Here is a 19,120-nt window from a genome sequence, read left to right on the forward strand (position 1 = left end):
TTACTTAATCTCAAAAAAAATTCAATTTATAAAAAAAAATGTTTTACAGGAAGTTATAAATTATTATAACTAAAAATAAAAATGAAAAATTTTTTAATTACTATATTTTTTTGGTTAAAGGGAAGTTACAGAAAGTAATTATTAAATAAATTTCTTTAGAATGGGGATAGTTTAATTTGTTCATTTGTTTTTATAATTTTTTAAAAGGTATTTATTTTCGTTCCAACATATAGAAATTAATTCAGATTTTTTATTTTATAAATTTTCCTGATTTAAATGAGTAATTATTTCAAACTTTTTTTGCAAACATAGCATACATTTTTTGGAAATGTTATTATAGGCAGAGGCAGATTTTAGAATAGACCATTGTAAATTAAAATTTTTATTTTTTCTTTTAAATCCCAAATATATTTTGACAGCATAGTCTCTTTTTAATATTTTTTTTGGGTGTTGTGTCAAAAGAGACTCTGCTGTCAAAATATATTTGGGATTTAAAAGAAAAAAGAAAAGTTTTAATTTACAATGGTCTATTCTAAAATCTGCCCCAGCTTATAATATCTTTTCCAAAAATGTATGCTATGTTTGCAAGAAAAATTTGGGTATCATTGGTTACAAGTTGAAATCAGGATTCTTGTTTGTAACAATGATGTTTGTACAGGTCGTAAAAACTCCTGCTTGGTATCTAGGATTAACAAAAATTGTATTTAAAAAAGTATTTTGTTGAAAAGTAAATAATTATTTTAAGGTAAAAAATTTTTTTTAATTGAATATCATCTAGTTACAAATCTAGAGATGCGAGAAATCTAGCAGTGAATGTTGACAAACTCCTTAGATGGACTGACATTCCAGCAACAAGGTTTAATGACGGTGTATAATCTCATTTGGCAATTTTAAGATAAGTTTTTGAGGCCAAAGGTGTAAAAATGAAGATAAACCATGATCTCGAAGCAAAAAAATAATATAAATACATAGAACGCAAACGAGGTTTTGAGTAAATTTAAAGTAAAAGCCGGCCAATAACATTTCATTTTGATACTAAAGTGTTAGACCAAATTAACCCAGGGGTTATTATTATTCAAAATATTGGCGACTTGCAGTTTTAGTGAGCTCCCCAGATAAAGACTTCATGAAAGACCATTTTTCAGGTATTGTTTGTTGTCTTTCTTCAAAGGTACTTTACTAAGCAGAACAAGTTATTAATCTTTAAGAATATTATGGATGTAGGGGGTAGATCATTGGTATATATTGTGATTCAACTGCAAATAATAAAGGCAGAGTCAGTGAAGCAGTACAAAATTCTTACAGACATTTTAAAAATTCCAATGTTGTGAATAATGTTTAACAGTCAGACATATAAAAAATATGCATCTCATTATATGGTACTCTCACTAGTGAGAAAACTAAAGGTCTAAGAAGGTCTGTTTATGTTAAGCTCAAGAAGAAGTGGCCTGAAATCTGCGAGAAAGTTAATGATGAAAAAATATATACGAAAGTAGGAGTGGCAATAAGATGATGTAAAGATAAGCTTTGTTTGCTTTTCCTGGTTCAGAGAAAACTAAAACATTTTTGATAAATGCAACTACTGATATAGTATTTTCTAGGAATGATTATGGAGCAGTCTGTAAACTAGCCTTCTCCTTCCTAAGAGCAGAAAGACAAGATATTAAGTTTCATCAATCTGGCACCTGCCATGAGGCAAGGTGTTTAGCACATGGTCTCTACATCTTTACTCTTCATATGAACAAAGATATCATTAATATTTTAAAAGAAAAAGAGGCGCTACAAAAGAATGACGCAAGTTTGTTTAATGCAATTTGCTATGCTCCACGAATGTAAATATATTTTTATGGATTCCAGACTCCCTACAATGACTTTCATTATTTCTATTTTTTTAATTTTAGTTGCACCAAGAAGTCTTTACAGCCTTATCACAGAGAAATGCGGAAGAGCATTTGAAAGGAAGATCATACCTTCTCCTTCCTTACCAATTTTACAAAACTTGCCCAGTCGGCGTTGATCCACGAATTTCTAGCTTTTGAGGCAAGCGCTCTAACGACTGCGCTACGGCTGCTCTACTTTGATTTGAAAGCTATCCAGACAGCCTATGCTATAGGAAAGGTCATCAAAAAGATTAGAAATGCTTTGCTTGTGAGTAGAGCCGAATTAAGGGCCTAGTGGGCCTGAGGCTGCAGACTTGATGTGGGCCTAAGGCCTATTATTAAAAATTACAAAATTTGTAGCAGTAATGCGGAGAAATTGATAAAAAATGTTTTATAATTGTTATAATTCAATCCAGTTAACATTGTTTTCAAAATACTTACTGTAATGAGTAGTTTTTAATTTAATGAAAAATTGTAAAAATTTAAATTTATAATAAATTTTAGTAATAAATTACAAATAACTTTACAATGATATTGCAGTTTTTGTGAATTTGAAGATTTGTTCATTTACTAAAATCTTTAACTATTAGACGTTAAATTTTTTTAAATTTTTTATGGCAAATTTTCCAATTACAGAATCAAAATCAAGCTTTTGAAGTAGTCTTTTTTCTCTGCATAATAGCGACAGAGCGTTTTTGACCCATAGTTGATCTTAAATCGTTTTTTATAAGCTTAAATTGAGAGAATGAAAGTTCTCCGCTGTTATTGTTTACTATTAAACTACAATACATGAGATGTGCAAATAAACATTTAGCAAAGCAGCAAAGTGCCTTTGCTTATCAATATATATGAACATCTGCAATTTTTTACTTTTCCTTATATAAATTTTGCTTTCAGTTGACATGATTTCTTTGTTAAACCGTTTGAAGAAAGCAACAAATTGAACAATGTCATCTGAAAACTGAGGCTCAAGGTCTTTAAGATATATTTCCAATAAATGCGCGGCTTTGGCTCGCAATTCGTAAGAATTTAAAGCATTAGCTTGAGACAAAAAAGCAAATTATTATTAACACTGTATACAAAGATTCTCCGATTCAAGGTTGATAATAGCTTGTTTTGGAATAAATAAATATAGATTGTAATTGGAAGAAATGTATGAATTTTGAACTTTTCCGAAGACGTCAACTCAGCGTCAGCGCCATCTGCTTCTGTATCATAAAAATTTCATTTTCTGTTTTGCTTAATTTTTCTTGTATGGACTTGTTGATATAAATTGTTTTGATACAGAATTTTACCTTTATGTTCTATTTCACTGAATTAAGAACAAAGCTCTTGAACAAACGTTTTTAAGGATTGCAATATTTTTGAAGCCGTATTCAAATCTAGTTTTGAATCTTGAATATATTTGCTTGTTTTTTCAAATCTTTTTAAAAGCATTGACAATACCTGGACCATTAGTCCAGCGTCTAACTTATTCATACTTGCATTAAGTCCTATTGCTTACAATCGCGTATCAGGCTTTTGAGTTGTTGATTCAGACATGACAAAAATTTGTTGATTTTTTATATATCTTTTCTGCAGTGCAACAACTGTATCGTGGTGAGTAAACCAATGTAAATTCGAAAGTCGTTTCAATATAGGTATTCGTAAAGCTGTAAGCCAGTTAAAAGTAAATTCTATACGTGTGTTGAAACACAGAAAAAGATAAATAGTTTCTATACGAAATCAAAAAAATAATTTGCAACTAGACAGCAGTCGACAGAATTGTAATCTACAAGATTTAGAGAATTTCTACAACATGGAATATGTTCAGCTAAGTTATTGTTGCTTTTTTTTGCAAATCTAGGCTTGCATACCATTGTATTTTCCACTCATACTTGATGGATTATCATATGATTTTCCTCTACAGTTTTTAATGCTTATGCCGCTCTCTTCTAATATGCAAGTAAAAGTTTTGCTAAGTTCTGACCAGTATGCTAATAAGTGGTAATAAATTTTATAACGTTCAACTGGTCGGCCTGCTATTACATATCGAATTAGGTTAATTAGTCTGAGTGCAAAACATCTGGTGTTGAGTCTACAAAGAAAAAACAGCAACTTGCATCTTTTGTTTCTTGTATGACCTGCTTCATTAACTGACCACTTATAATTAAAATAAATTCATCACAAATTGTTGATGACAAATATGATATGTGGCTTTTTTACGGCGTTGTTGAATGTGTTCTAAAAAATCACACTCCGCAAATAGCTCCCAACATCCTAAATAAATTCCATCGTTCCCAAATCCATTAATCTCCTCATTTCCGCAAAAAGCAAGACGTCTTGCCAACAAGAATTTGATTACACTTAAAATCCATTTAAGAAGTTAACGCGAATAGTTCCTTTCAGATATGTTCATTTCTACAGGACTTTTATCTATTTGCTTCCCTGCAGTTTTTATATAATTAACTTTTTTAATACTATTTCTGTGCAAAGTACTGACTTAATGGAGACTTAAATCCCTGACTGCATTCTTCCAACTGTAATTACCACTTGTTTTTAACAATGACATTTCTTTGATTTTTGCGAATAGTTTACAATTAGCACAGAATATCTCACACTTTTTGGATAATAACAAAACCAATCACGCTTTTCACCGTTTAATTGCTCTCAAAAAAATAAAAAAAAGATTTTAAACTACATTGTTTAAACGTATTTCCTGGAAATATAACTTGTGGCGTGCTAAAATTGTTTTCCATTTGTTGACAATTAGCATTTTCTTTGAAACAGAAGTAATCGCGCTAAGCATCAGTAACTTTCAACATTCCAACATCATCGGAAAACATTTGTATCTACATCTGCAAGTTTATCACTTTGCAGCTCTACTTTAACCTCTTCTGCTTGATCTTCTAATAGAACTGGTTCATCTTGAAGTTCTTGTTCATAATTAATGTTCGTTGTTCTAATGTCTTTATAACTGTTGCTTAATCGTGATCATCAGTTTGACATGTTTCAGTTACAATTGAGCTACTTGTACCAAGTTCAATATTCGATTCGAGCTTAATAATGTTTTGGGGTTAATAGGGTTCCGCAATCTTTTTAGTTACTGACAGAACTTTTTGTAACGTTTTTCTACTTCTTTCTTTAACTTGACTTTCTTCCATCCACTTTTATATTTTTTTATGATTATAAATTTTTTCTTTTAATAAAAAGAAATCATTATATAAATAATATAACGAGCGAACAGTCTGCACTAGTTTTTTTTTTATTATTGAATCGGATATATACAAAATGAAAACGAGAAAAAGATACTTTGTGCAACAAAGTAAAATATGTTGTTGCAGTGTCTTGGTTTCCAATAGTTAAACATCCAATAGATAAAAACATTTTCACTGTGCGTAGATGTTCGATAGTTAAACATTTAGTAGTATATATTTAGTAGTATTATGTTGTATATGAGACCGCGAGTTTAAATATCCAATCGTTGATAATTTGGTGGTTTTCGTTTTTTTGGGTAATTTACGCCTTAATATGGCCCTGCTTGTGAGCATGGGACGCCATAACTGATACTAATTTCTCCAACTTTGTTTTTTGTACTTAGGGGGGATAAAGAAGTTCCAGCTGAAACAAAGCTACAAATGCTAAAAGCTCTAGTTAAGATTGAAGAGCCAGAGGAATTGCAGCGTTGCAAACCATGTGCAAATTGAAAAGACCACAGATGCCTTTTTGCCTTTATGGGAAAAAAAAATTAGGTTTGCAACATTTAATAATTCAAGTTGTACAAGAAAATGGATAAAGCTATGAAGGCGTAAAATAAATGTGTAAAACAAAGAAAATACTATTCATGGAATGAAGCTTTTGACATTACAGACAAAAAGATGATGAATGGCTCTGCTGTGAGGACAAAAGGTTGCATCATCTTCAAATTGAAGACAAATAACAGGTCAGGTATACAATTGGAAAGACTGCTTGTTTAAAAATTATCCATTCATTTAAAAGTAAAAAAATGTACTAGATGCCTACTTTAACAACAATAGCGGCAATAGCAAAAACATTAACTTCCGAGTCCGAGGCAGAAAATCAAAAGCACAGATTTAGAAGAACAGTCCACAAGTACCAGCAAGAACTACAACAAAACTAAAATTGCTACCAAATTAGTTAGATCTTCAAAGTTATCAACCATAAAAAAAGTAATTACTTGTTATAAGCACTAGATTAACCAGACGGAAAAGCATATACTATTGATATAACAGATACTGTTAAGATATAACAGCAATGAGAATGGGATCTACAGTCAGTTAGAAAGACGCTTTAATGAAAAGAAACTGGAAGAACCACAATTATTTGGTTGTCAACACCATGTTCTGGGCCAGGTCCTTTACATAGTAATGGATGAAGAACTTGGATGAAACAATATGTTGCCCAACATCAAATTTCCTTCAAAACCTGTGTTTGAAAAAACTACGAGCAGCTCAATAAAAGTTACAAGAATGATAAACAGGGGATTACTGACACTGCATGATAGCGTGATGATATGAAAATTCTGTTTTATTTAAGTCGATATTTTTGATCCCTTTCACTAAAAATGTAAAAAAAAAATTTATTGGGGAGTGTAAGTTTGAAGGTAAATCTTTACACTTGAGAATTAAAAAAATTAGAAAAATATAAAAAATAATAAAACGTTTGTAGAGAAGCTCTCTACCCTTGTCCTAGACTGCCTCTTCTCCCAAAAAATTCTAAGTTGTTGAAAATATACCGTAAATTTAGTTCAGCAATAAAGGATAGCACAAAACTTAATATTTGATTTAAAAAATGAGTTATTAAAAAAAAAAAAAATAAAGTTATTAACTATAAAACTATTTCAACATTTTGATATTAACTTTTTTTTAAAGTTTTTTCATTTTAGGTTCAATTGAAAAGTTGAAATTGCATTATATTGAAACTTACGATGCCGATCCCCAACAAACCCGAACAAACAACACTGTTAAACTATACAAAAACCATTTTGATTTGGTCAATGGGGATTGTTTTAAAAATAATGATGAGAATGCTGAAAAAATCAACTTTAATGAGTGGAGAGACTTCATTAAAAAACAAAGTAATTACAAAACAGTGACGTTTGAAGATATATTTGAACAAGATTCAAATGATTCATTAGTTTTGATTTCTGGTATTGCCGGAATAGGTAAAACATATTTCCTCAAAAAATGTCTTCTTTTATGGGCAAAAGAATTGATCTGGAAAAATACAGACTTTGTTTTTTATTTTGATCTAACAAATTCAATTGATTTTCAATCTATTTTGAGCTTAAACGAACTTATTATGAAATTATATTCAGGTGTTTTAGTGGCTCAAAAAATAACTTTTAAGTGGTCAATTAAGCTACTAATTGATGGTTTAGATAAATTTACTCATTTCGAAAAACTTTTAAACCATAAATTAGGTTTGTTTAGTAATATTCCATTGGTAAATATGTTGGAGCATATACTTAGCGCAAAAGAAATTAAATGTATTCTTGCTGGAAGAGTACAAGCTGTATCTAAATATATGAGTGCAGGGAAAGAAGATGGTAACATTTTAAACATTCAAATTATGGGTTTTAACAACCTGGGAATGAAGTTCTACTTACAAGATAATTTACTAAGTAAAACTTTACAAAAAAATTTAAACTATATTTCATCATCATCGATTGAAGGAAAATCATTACTTTCTGTTCCTCTTTATTTAAAAGCTATATGCTCAACAACGTTACACTTACTTGTTCATTCTGTTAAAACACTAACCGAGTTGCACACTTTAATACTTTATTATTTTATGCAACAAAAAAGCAAATCAAAAAGCATAACTTTATATGAATTAATGCTTGTTAATAACCAATACTTCTTAGGTGTGTGCAAAATTGCGTCTATTTTGTTACAAAATCAAAGAGTTTCTATTTTACCAGATGAGTTTCTCCCTATTCTTGAAAAGCATGATTTGGAACCAATTGGATTTATAGAAATGTCTAATATCAGTCAACAATATGAATTTTCTCATTTTATTTTGTTAAAATTTTGTGCTTCTGTACATTTGTATTTATGCGATGGTCCACAAACCGCAATTAACAACAAACGGTTGCATATGTGCATACCAATGGTATGCGGAATAGGGTATGGAAGAAAAAGAAACTTTACATGTTTAATTAGCAACTTAAAAAAACCTGTTCATAAAGAGAAATTTTGGCTTCAAAAAGTATTAGGTAAGACACTTCTTAATATATTTATACTTATATTGACAATAAAACATTTGTACGTTCTACATTTTCCCAACAAACTCAACACAGTATTTGTGAAATTACAATGATGATTTTTTTACTAAATTGGAGATCTTTAAATAGAACCCTACCACCTACCCAAAATTATTTTGATCATTATGTTTCTTCATATAACGACTTGGTCTGTCAAGGAAATAAACATTTTCTTTGTTAATGCGAAAAAGAAAAAAAAGTGTGAGATGAATAAAATAGATAAAAAAATTAAATTATTAAAAACAGTTTATGCAATGATTAATAATGTTTATTAAGTTACAAATTTATATAAGTTAAGTTAGAGGATTTTCTGTCACTATTTTAAGTCGGTCACTTTTGCCTAAGTTTTATTTAAATAAACATTTTAAATATCATAATGTAAAAGCAGTTCAATAAAGAGTAAGACTACATGACGTCATAAAACATATAAAAAAATACTTTTGACTGTTGACATTTTAGTGTGGTTAACAGGGATTTTTGGTACGTCAATTTGAAAAAACTATTTTTACAAATTTAATACTTTTTAAATTTTAAATAATATAATAGTTTTAAAGTTTTTTTAAAAAAGGTTTAAAAGAGTTTTTTATTCGGAATCTAATCGTAATATTTTTATTTTGTTTTTTTGTAAAACAAAGAAGTTATTTGATAAAAACTAAAAAAGGCAATGTTCTACTTAAAAAACAAATAATCAATAAATAATAGTTAATTATTTATGAGAAGAAGTAACTAACAAGTGCTTACTTTATTAATTACTTTTGTCAGTAAATAATAAAGACCTACAATACTATTTCTTCTTTAAACCTCCTATTTCTATTAAAAGAAAGCATTTCTTTCAATAGAAAGAAATGGTACGAATAAATACGAACTACCAATTGTATATCTTTGATGATAAAGTTGACATCAAAAGGTAGGAAACGTTAGATGCAATGGTTTTTTAAAGTTGTATTTTAAAAAATGTTTTAATTCTTGAAGACAACATATTTAACTAGTTGTTTAAATTTACCTTAAATCACAGTTAAAATATGAAAGAAGTTACATTTTTAGTGAATCTGTGAATTCCCAAAATGATTTAGCAAAAACAGTCTTGGGTTTAATGATTTGTTCTTTATTTGGTAGAAAATATTTTTTGAATAAGGTATTACCAGTAACAGACTTAGATACTAATTTCTAATATGATCAAACAATTGAAAAAATAAAAATTTGTGAGGGTTCTATTATTATTATTTTTTGCGACAACAACAAAGTAAATAGGCAGTTTTTAGAATGTTTTTTCTCCGTAATACTTGTTGCACTAATGGTAACATTTTCCTTCTATAAGACTTTTTTCATTGAATAAAATCTATTTGCACTAATTGCCTCAGAGAAAAATGTCAAGAACTATGTTTTACTTACAAAAGTATTTCAAGAATTGCAAAATGGTCACATCTTGAAAAACTTTTTCGATTCGAAAAATATGCTATTGTACAGTTATCTGAACTTAATGAAACTGCAATTTTTCTAAACTAATTCAACATTAAAATATGTCAACATGTTTAAGAGTTTTTTGTGAAAAGACTGTGACTGCTTTAAAAGCTTATCCACCCAAAAAACTATTTGACGTTAAAAAATGTCTAAATGAGAAGATACTCCGGTTAAATATACATCCTTTTTTTTGATCAGTTTGAAGATTATTGTCAAAGGTATTACTGATGATGGTTTAAGTTTGCATGGAGATAAAATTTTTCTTTATCATATGTACACACTTGTCTATCATGTTAGCTTATCTAACTGCTTTTTGATGGTATATGACTTTTATGGATCTACAAAAGTTTCAAAAAAGCATTGCAGAAACCTTACCAATATATTTTTTAACAGCTATTGCTATCTTTATTCACTGTGATCTTTAAAGAAACCTAAAATGAAAGTTTTAAGTTAGTTTAAATGTGGAATATATACATATATATATATATATATATATATATATATATATATATATATATATATATATATATATATATATATATATATATATATATATATATATATATATATATATATATATATATATATATATATATATATATACTAGTGCACAGAGGAATGGACACCCATTCAAAGTATATGAAAACTTCACTTTAGTGTGAATAATAAAAATAATCATATTTATGCGGTTTTCTTTTTTGATTATTATTTTTTGATGTGTTTAGATTAAAAAAAAATTAAAATTTTGATTAAAATTCACAATTTTATTACAAAAATATAACAATTTAATGACAAAGTGGCAAATTATGGTAAATTTACGTTTTACAGCTTACAAAACATGTTATTAAAAATATGGCTTATAAAAAAAAAACTTAGTATTTTGATGGATATCCATTATTTTTTATTACTGCAGCAATCCTACGAGGCATTGAGTCCACTAAATTGCCCAAATCTTCAGAGCTGATCACGTGAAACCAGAACTTAATTATAGCCTCTATTAATTGTCGTTTGTTCCCAGGTTTTCTATCGGATTCAAGTCCGGACTGTTTTCAGGCCACTTCAAAACGTTTATCTTTTTGGCTTTAAACCAGTTTTTGACAGTTTTTGATGTGTGGCATGTAGCACTGTCCTGCTGGAACACACAGGTTTCTGTTTTGCCCCACAAACAAATCATCAATCGATAGGAGTAATTCGGCTTCTAATATGTTTTCTTGGTTTTTTTTGGCGTTTAAAATACCATCCACAATGTGGATACGATCCACAGCATCTCTGGTCATGCATCGATGCATGACCAGAGATGCTATGGATCGTATCCACATTGTGGATGGTATTTTAAACATATAGGATGCTTCATTGTAACCAATGTGCACTCAGGTAAAAGATCTTCACCGGGCCTTATTCTCACAAAATTGATTCCATCACTTCCAAAAGTGAAAATCTTGCTTTCATCACTCCAAATAACTCTTGCCCAGTCTTCCTTTGTCCACTCCTTGTGTTCATTTGCCCAAATCAAACTGTTTTTTCATTTTTTTTTGTTTAAATATGGTTTATTTCTGGGTCTTCTTGCTTTTGAACTATTTTCAAAATGCCTTCGGCGAATTGTTCTTGAACTAACCGAAACTCCGGCGGCCTTTAAATCATTTTAATTTCAGTTGAAGTTGCTCTTCGGTTCTTAAGTGCAAGCCTCATTACCATCCTGTCATCGTTGGCAGTTGTTTTCTTAATTTTTCGTTTTATTGGCATATTTTTGAAGGTATTGGTTGCCATAAACCTTTTGCACATCTTCCTCACACCAGATTTTGTTGCTCCATTTCCCAACTTTCTGGCAATTTCCATGTACGAATAACCTTCTTCACGTAATGTAACAGCTTTGCATTGCTTTGTAGGTGATAGATATCCTTTCGCAATTGTAAGTAAAAGTACAGTTTTAAAAATCTTCAAGAGCATTGTCGACTTTTCACCAGCATTTGTTGAAACTCAACTAAATGACTACAAAACAATGATACTGTATTTATAGCTTAAAATGGATAAAAATGATAATTAACAACGTAATTAACTATTAGTCATCACAATAAATAGATCAAATAAATTTTCACAAAAGCAAAAAAAGAATGAGAAACTCACCTTTTACTAGAGACACCCATTAGTAGAGCAATGACTCATTTTTGACACCAATTAGCAATAATAATCCATAAATATGTTTAAAATTAATATAAACGAATAAAATTTTTAATTTTCTATAAGCCAAATAAAAGATGACGTGGTTTAAATATAAAAATAAATAATTAAATTTACTAAATGCATGATATGTCAGCTTTTCTAAGAAAAATTATAAAAATTACAGGGGTGTCCATTCCTATGGCCACTAGTGTATATATATATATATATATATATATATATATATATATATATATATATATATATATATATATATATATATATATATATATACTAGCAGTAGGCAACCCGTAATACGGGTTTGAAGTAAATAAATTATTAATAATAACTTAATTTGTTTTCTCTAACGAAATATACATTTTTTAATACTTTTTTAGTTCTGCTTACTTTTATTTTTCTTGGCTTCGTAGTTAAACAAAACTGTTAGCTTCATTAAAGATACAGTGCAAATCACAACAAAATCGTTTTGTTAAAATATGACTTGAATTATATGCATAGATCATCCAAGTCTTACTTAAAAATTTTGAAAAATTGTTTAGGTAAAATATTGGAAATATATTTTCCCTTTCCTTTATCTTTATTTTGCTTTTAGTTGAGTAGTTTCTAATTGTTTTTAATACTTTTCTTTATTTTGCTTAGAGTGATGAGTTAAGCTTAAAAAATAAATATTCAAAAAAATTATACCTTAACTTGGTATTACAAATTAATATTTAGCAGAAAGCAACCTGTAATACGGGTTACGGTCGGTCTGTTAATTTATAGTGGCTGTTTTCCACAATTTAAAGTTGCGATACCTTAACTAATACCCTGTAAGAAAAACTCCTTCAAATTAAAAAATTAAACTATCTGTAAAATTAAAATAAATTAATTTACCAATTATTTAACGTTATTTGAGTAATTTACAACTAACATAGGTCATATCAGTGTACGGCCGAACCATTTTCCTAGACATTACTAAGTTCAATACAATACGTTTTTAGTTACTGACACAAAATAATAACACTTCATCATGCCTTAAATTGACAAAAGATTAAAGCTAAATTCTTGTTATATTTTTTATAACATGAACTTTTATTAATAAGATTAATATGAAGTGAAGTAATTTATTTATGAGTTATTAATTTTTTGGTATCCCCTTGATACATGTTTCTTTAAAAAAGGAAATTGTCTTTAAAACGATAAATGCACACAACTAAATAAATTTATTATAAATAACTAAGCAATTGAGTACAAATACGTTTCAAACAAAAAAAAGTCGATTTACAATCAAACATGTGTATTAGGGTGGAGCGATTTTCATGGCAAAAAAAAATGAGTTTAAAAACCAATATTACTGAGACACGAATCAAAGTCTGTTAATTATAAGATAAAAGTAAAAAAATATTTTTTGATTTTGATGAGATCTTGAGGGTCCTCTTTGGAATTTAAATTCTTGACAGGTCCTAATATTTTTGAATTTTTATTTTCTAAACCATATCAACCTTGGACTCAAAAAAAGCAGAAAAAAAATGCTTGTTCCATAAATAATAATTTTATTAGAAAAATGTTTTAGTGAAAAAAATACTTGCAAAAATATACCTTAAAACCCCCGTTTTGTTGAGGACGGGGGTTTTTGATGAAAAAAACAACTCTACTTTTTTGATTTTTTAATAAAAACAAATATTATTTTCAAAATCAGTATATTATTTTGCTTCTTTTAAGTATCAAGTTAATATAGTTTAGAAAAAAAAAATTTAAACAATATTAGGACCCATCAAAAATTTAGAATCCAAAGGAATCCTCAAGAACTTATCTAAACTATAAAAAAAAAGAGTAAGGTTCTTTTTTCACAAAAAGATATTGATTTGCTGCTCAGGCAAATCAAATTTCAAAAATTTTCAAAATCGCTCTACCCTAATGTGTATAACAAATTGTAAAAAATATGTAAACTTTGACCTTTTATATTGCATTAATGCGTCATATGACAAACCTAAAATAAAAATTGTAACAGATAAGTAGACATAAAAGAAAAACAAAACAAACAAACTGGAAAACAATTTACCTGCCTTTTGGTAGCCTGTTGTCATACTTAAACTGCTATCATGATGCAACTTGTCGGTGTTGTTTTATGACGTTATTTCACGTTGGCTTCTAGTAAACTTTAGTTATATTTAAAAGACATTACAGTAGATTTAAAATATTTTAATTAAAAAGAAAAAAAAATGCTTCAAGGAGCCAAACTAAAAACATTAAAGATAAAAAATCAAATAGATATAAATAAATTGCATTTATATAGCTAAATAGTCTTGGCTTATAGTAAATTTTAAAAGCAGTGTTTTAAATAAATTAAACTACCAATTAATTATTTTTAACAAATAGAATGTAGCATCCTATTATGATGATTGGGTAGTGAATCAATTTAACTATATTTAAGTTTAATTGGTGAAAAACAAATAAAATTTCAATTATAAAAGACAAAAACAAACCAAATACAAACAATAGTATATTATAAAAAATAAAAAATTACAAATGAAAAAAAAAATTACAAAATTAAAAAAAATAAAAAAAAGTCACCAAAGAAAAAACGGCAACAAAAAAGTTATAAATATCTTCACTGATAGAAGACATTTTTTCTTCGGTGTCTCCCAACACCCCGGTATGAATGAGCCCTCCATTTGAAGGATGGCTCATCCATACCGCCATTACTTTGCCACTTATTGAAGGACCTCTCCGAGAGAGGCCCTGGGTGTTAAGAGCGATATCTTTTTTATTCCTCAAATGTTAACAACTCTAAAATTACAAATAGAAGGATATAATAAAATTTAAAAATATTTACAATTTTTTTAAATCAAAATATAAAGCATAACCTCACCATTTTCACAGGATGAAGAGGATGCTAAAAACAAATTAAAAAAAAGTTTAATTTTAATAAAAATATGAGTAAAATGCAAACAGTTTAAAAATGTCATATTTATATTAAATAATTCTTTCACCTATTGCACATATTTCTTCGTAAAAAATATATAAAATTTAAAACACAGCCCTACCAGTTATGCTTCTACCAGACACTAAAGACAAAAAATATACCTCAGAATAATTGATAGAATTATATTTACATATAAATAAATATTCATTTCTTCTATGAAGTTGTCTAAAGTAAGATAAAAGATAACTGAAGCTTAAACTAATTAAAACTAAACTAAAATTAACTATAAACTAAACCAAAACTAAAAAAAACTTTAAATTTTAATATCTGTACCTCAGATGACAAAGGTCGGTTATCCAGTTTTTTGTGAAAATGAGTTATGTATGAGACCTTTTTAATTTTTTCAGTATCTTCATAGGTATAAAGACTGTTTTCCTGCAACAATGTGAAACAAAGTTTGGTCAATATAAAGGGTCTGGTGTCCCCACAATGTTCAAAGGAAAAACGTCTGTAGTTCAGAAATGACTTTTCACTTTTTTTATTTAACTTTTTATTTTTGTCAAAATTATATTTCATTTGCCTCAAGATAAATTAAATAAGACAAATTAAATAAAACATAAATTTAACCATCAAGAATAAAAAAGCCATTAAGGACTAATTATTTTACTATTTACTCTCTCCTGGACAATTTCTAAAATGTGACAACTGACTTGGACTACTGAGTGTACAGATGTAAATGCTTTATTTAACTATACTAATCACATAATTTATACTTAGTTTTTTTTCCAACTCTCCTAAAAGAAAAAAGAAAATAAAGCTTTAGTACTTAAAGTTTTAAAATTCCAGTTACAGTACAAATAAACAAATTCCTATTACCAATTATTTTAATAGCAAAAACACTGACTTATTTCAGTCTTCAATTCTGTGTCTTAACAATAAAAGCACTTAAATGTATAGACGTTAAAACTTAACTTTTTAAAAATAAATTCACTAAACTAATGTAACTAATACCTATATTAGCTCTCTCTTGATCACCTAAAGAAAATAAATTTTAATTAAACTAACTTGAGGTAAAATAATAAGAAGCTGTCTTACTGAGAATTTTAAATTTCTTCTCTATAATTGACAATATGATTTTAAGTATTACCTTAGTTCTTGGGCTTATTGTATAAAAATATAAAAACCTACTGTTTTACTTTTAAGTCAACAACAATTTTTTAAAAAACATTTTAGTTACTTTATAAAAAAATAAAAATTCTTTTAAACATACTACCTCTTTCTTCATTGTTGTCAACTGAACAGAAAAAAAAAAAAAAAACAACTGATAGTAAATTTTCCCTTTGGTAGTAGGTTATTAAATAGATTAAATAGATCAAAGATCTATAATCTGCTCTAACAGTCTACAACATTATCATTAAACTATAACTATTTTCGACAACCTGGTGTAATTTAACGTAGATATATTTTTTTTCAAATGACAAAAATTATTAAAGTACATTATATAAACATAGAACAAATGTAGTGATAGTGGATTTAATCCAAAAATAGAAAGAACCTTTAGAAAAAAGCTTCCTGCTTTTGAATCTACAAAAATTTCCAACTTACATTTTTTTATCTGCATTTATCTATAATAAAATATGAATTAATGAGTTACCATTATTTAAAGTTGATCCAGAAGCAACTAAAATAAATTATCAAACAAAAAGTTTATTTATACAATCTTGACGATAATGTTGAAATAAACAATATTTATTGCTTGAAAAGTTAAGTAACAAATGTAATTCAAGTATATAAAAATAAATGTACGAAGTTACCTGTTGTGGCTGGTGCAACTGAAGTTATAACTAAATAAAAAAATATTAAATAAAAAAGCTATTTTATCTATCTTATCTATTTTACCCTGATGATTATGTTTAAATAAACAATATTTATTGATTCTTTTTAAAATAAATTAAAAAACATTACTATTTGCTGTAAAATAAAATAAAAGACATTACTACCACTTGCACCAACTGATGATGCTACCACACCTAAATGACAAAATTTATTAAAATATTCAAAACATATTCAATGGTTTAAAAGAATATTCAAAAGAAGTTTTTAAATCTACAAAATCTAAGTCCTTACTGAGTTCTACTTGTCTGTCTAAAAATAAAAATTGAGATAAAATTATATACAATAAAATTGCTAATGCTACATTTGTACTCAAATAAAATCTAAATGATAAAACTTACTTAAGTCGCTGTCAGCTAGCCTGTCTAAAAAAAAATTTGTATTCTCATTAATCCTAATCTATAATCTATAAATAAACTTACTAATATAAACGATAAATAAACTTGAACTAATATAAACTATAAATAAACTACTTATACTACATAAACTAATATAAACTATAAATAAACTAATATAACTATGTTACTAATATAAACTATAAATAAACTACTATACACTATATACTTACTAAAAAGGCCTTCAGCTCCTTCTAACTGCTCTAAAAAAATGAAACAGTACTTGCTTAAAATGATCTAAAAAGACTGAAGACAAAACTGAAACACTTTACTAAAAAAGAAACATTGTACTAAAAAAAAATTTTTTACTAGTCATTTTAGTTTTAACTTCTTTTAAAAAAAAAAACAGAAAAATAAAAACAACGAACAACAAACAAATTTTAGTTTTTAAACAATGAACAACATTTCCACTTGAAACTAAAAATTTATCAGCTCTAATCAGCTGGAAGACCTTGCTTGAAAGACCGCGTGGAGTAAAGAAACGCTTTTAGAAAAGTCTAGAAAGTTTATTTAAAAAGAAAGTGAAACGACACTAACACTATTGAATTACAGTATTCATATTTGGAAGATTAGATAAATTACAGCATTCATGTTTAGATTGTACTAAAAAAATTATTTTACCAGACGTTTTATTTCTAACTTCTTCTAAAAAATGAAAACAGGCTATAAAAATTAGAATAATAAAAACAACCAACAACAAACAAACGATTATTTAAATTTTTGTTTTAAACAATGAACAACATCAACTCTTCTTGAGAATAAAAGTACATCATCTCAAATTCGCAAGCTGACTTGCTTGACCGCATGGAAAATGTAACCGCGCATAAAAAGTTCTAGAAACTACTTAAAAACTAAGAAATGGTGTATTTTACAGAATACAGAACCGTCATTAACAACACGAACAATAGGCGAAACATTAGGCGTAACTATGCGCACTATTTATTACCGTATTAATATATATATATATATATATATGTATATATATATATATATATATATATATATATATATATATATATATATATATATATATATATATATATATATATATATATATATAAATATATATATATATATATATATATATATATATATATATATATATATATATATATATATATGTATGTATATATATATATATATATATATATATATATATATATATATATATATATACATATATATATATGTATATATACATATAGATATATGTATATGTATATATATATATATATATATATATATTTATATATATATATATATATATATATATATACATATATATATATATAAATAAATATATAGATAAATTATATATATATATATATATATATATATATATATATATATATATATATATATATATATATATATATATATATTATACTTTATATAAATATTTATACATGTTTCAATTAACTATAGTTTTATTTTGAAACAATATTTGAACACTATTTGAAAAATAAAAAGCAAGAGCGTTTATTCAAAAATGGCAAACATTTATTTAAGTGGTGGCACAAGTTTAAAGAGAGATAAAAACATGATGGAGCATTAAACAGAGCAGATAACATTGCTTTTCACAGAGCCTTATATTGCACTTCCAATATAACTGAAAAATATTTTAACAATTATAAGTTAGAAGTAAGCCAAAATTGATAAATTAAAACCTTCATTAACTTGGAACTGCTATGAGTGTTGTTTCAGTGGTGACCAAGTAAAATTATCAATCTTATGCGAAACAGGTACAAAGCTAATATTTAACAATAAAAAATACTAACTTGAAGTAAACAACATCATAGAAAATGTCAATACTTCATCTACTTACTTCCTTTCATCGTTTATAAACCAAAAGCCAAGAATACACTTTAGTGCACTAAGATTTTCTGCACTAAAGTGTAGACTTGGCGGTTCCAATATTGAAAGATAGATTGATTGATTTTTCTATTTACTAGTTTTCATATACAAATCGGTTTTCTCCTTCCTATTTATTGTTTTCTCATTGGTTATAACAATAAACGGGTTTAGTTTAGTTAAAAAAAAAAAAAATTTGGTCAAAAATTGATTGTAAAATTAATTCTAAAAAGTAATTGTTATATATTACTTTTTTTTTTCCACAAATTATTATAGAAAAGAAAGTCTTTTA

The 19,120-nt window shown here is 27.1% G+C and overlaps 1 protein-coding gene across 4 annotated transcripts in view; it reads left to right on the plus strand.

Moving 5' to 3' along the window:
- The window catches only part of LOC105844098 (uncharacterized), a 29,449-nt gene that overhangs the window by 3,924 nt on the left and 6,405 nt on the right, over positions 1–19,120 (plus strand). For all 4 annotated transcript variants that reach the window (XM_065817261.1, XM_065817258.1, XM_065817260.1 and 1 more), the window contains one exon: positions 6,766–8,097. In XM_065817261.1, coding sequence (XP_065673333.1) covers positions 6,766–8,097 — 1,332 coding nt within the window. The remainder of the gene's footprint in view (positions 1–6,765; positions 8,098–19,120) is intronic.

The sequence above is a fragment of the Hydra vulgaris genome, chromosome 14 (genome assembly GCF_038396675.1).
Source record: "Hydra vulgaris chromosome 14, alternate assembly HydraT2T_AEP".
NCBI classification, from domain to species: domain Eukaryota; kingdom Metazoa; phylum Cnidaria; class Hydrozoa; order Anthoathecata; family Hydridae; genus Hydra; species Hydra vulgaris.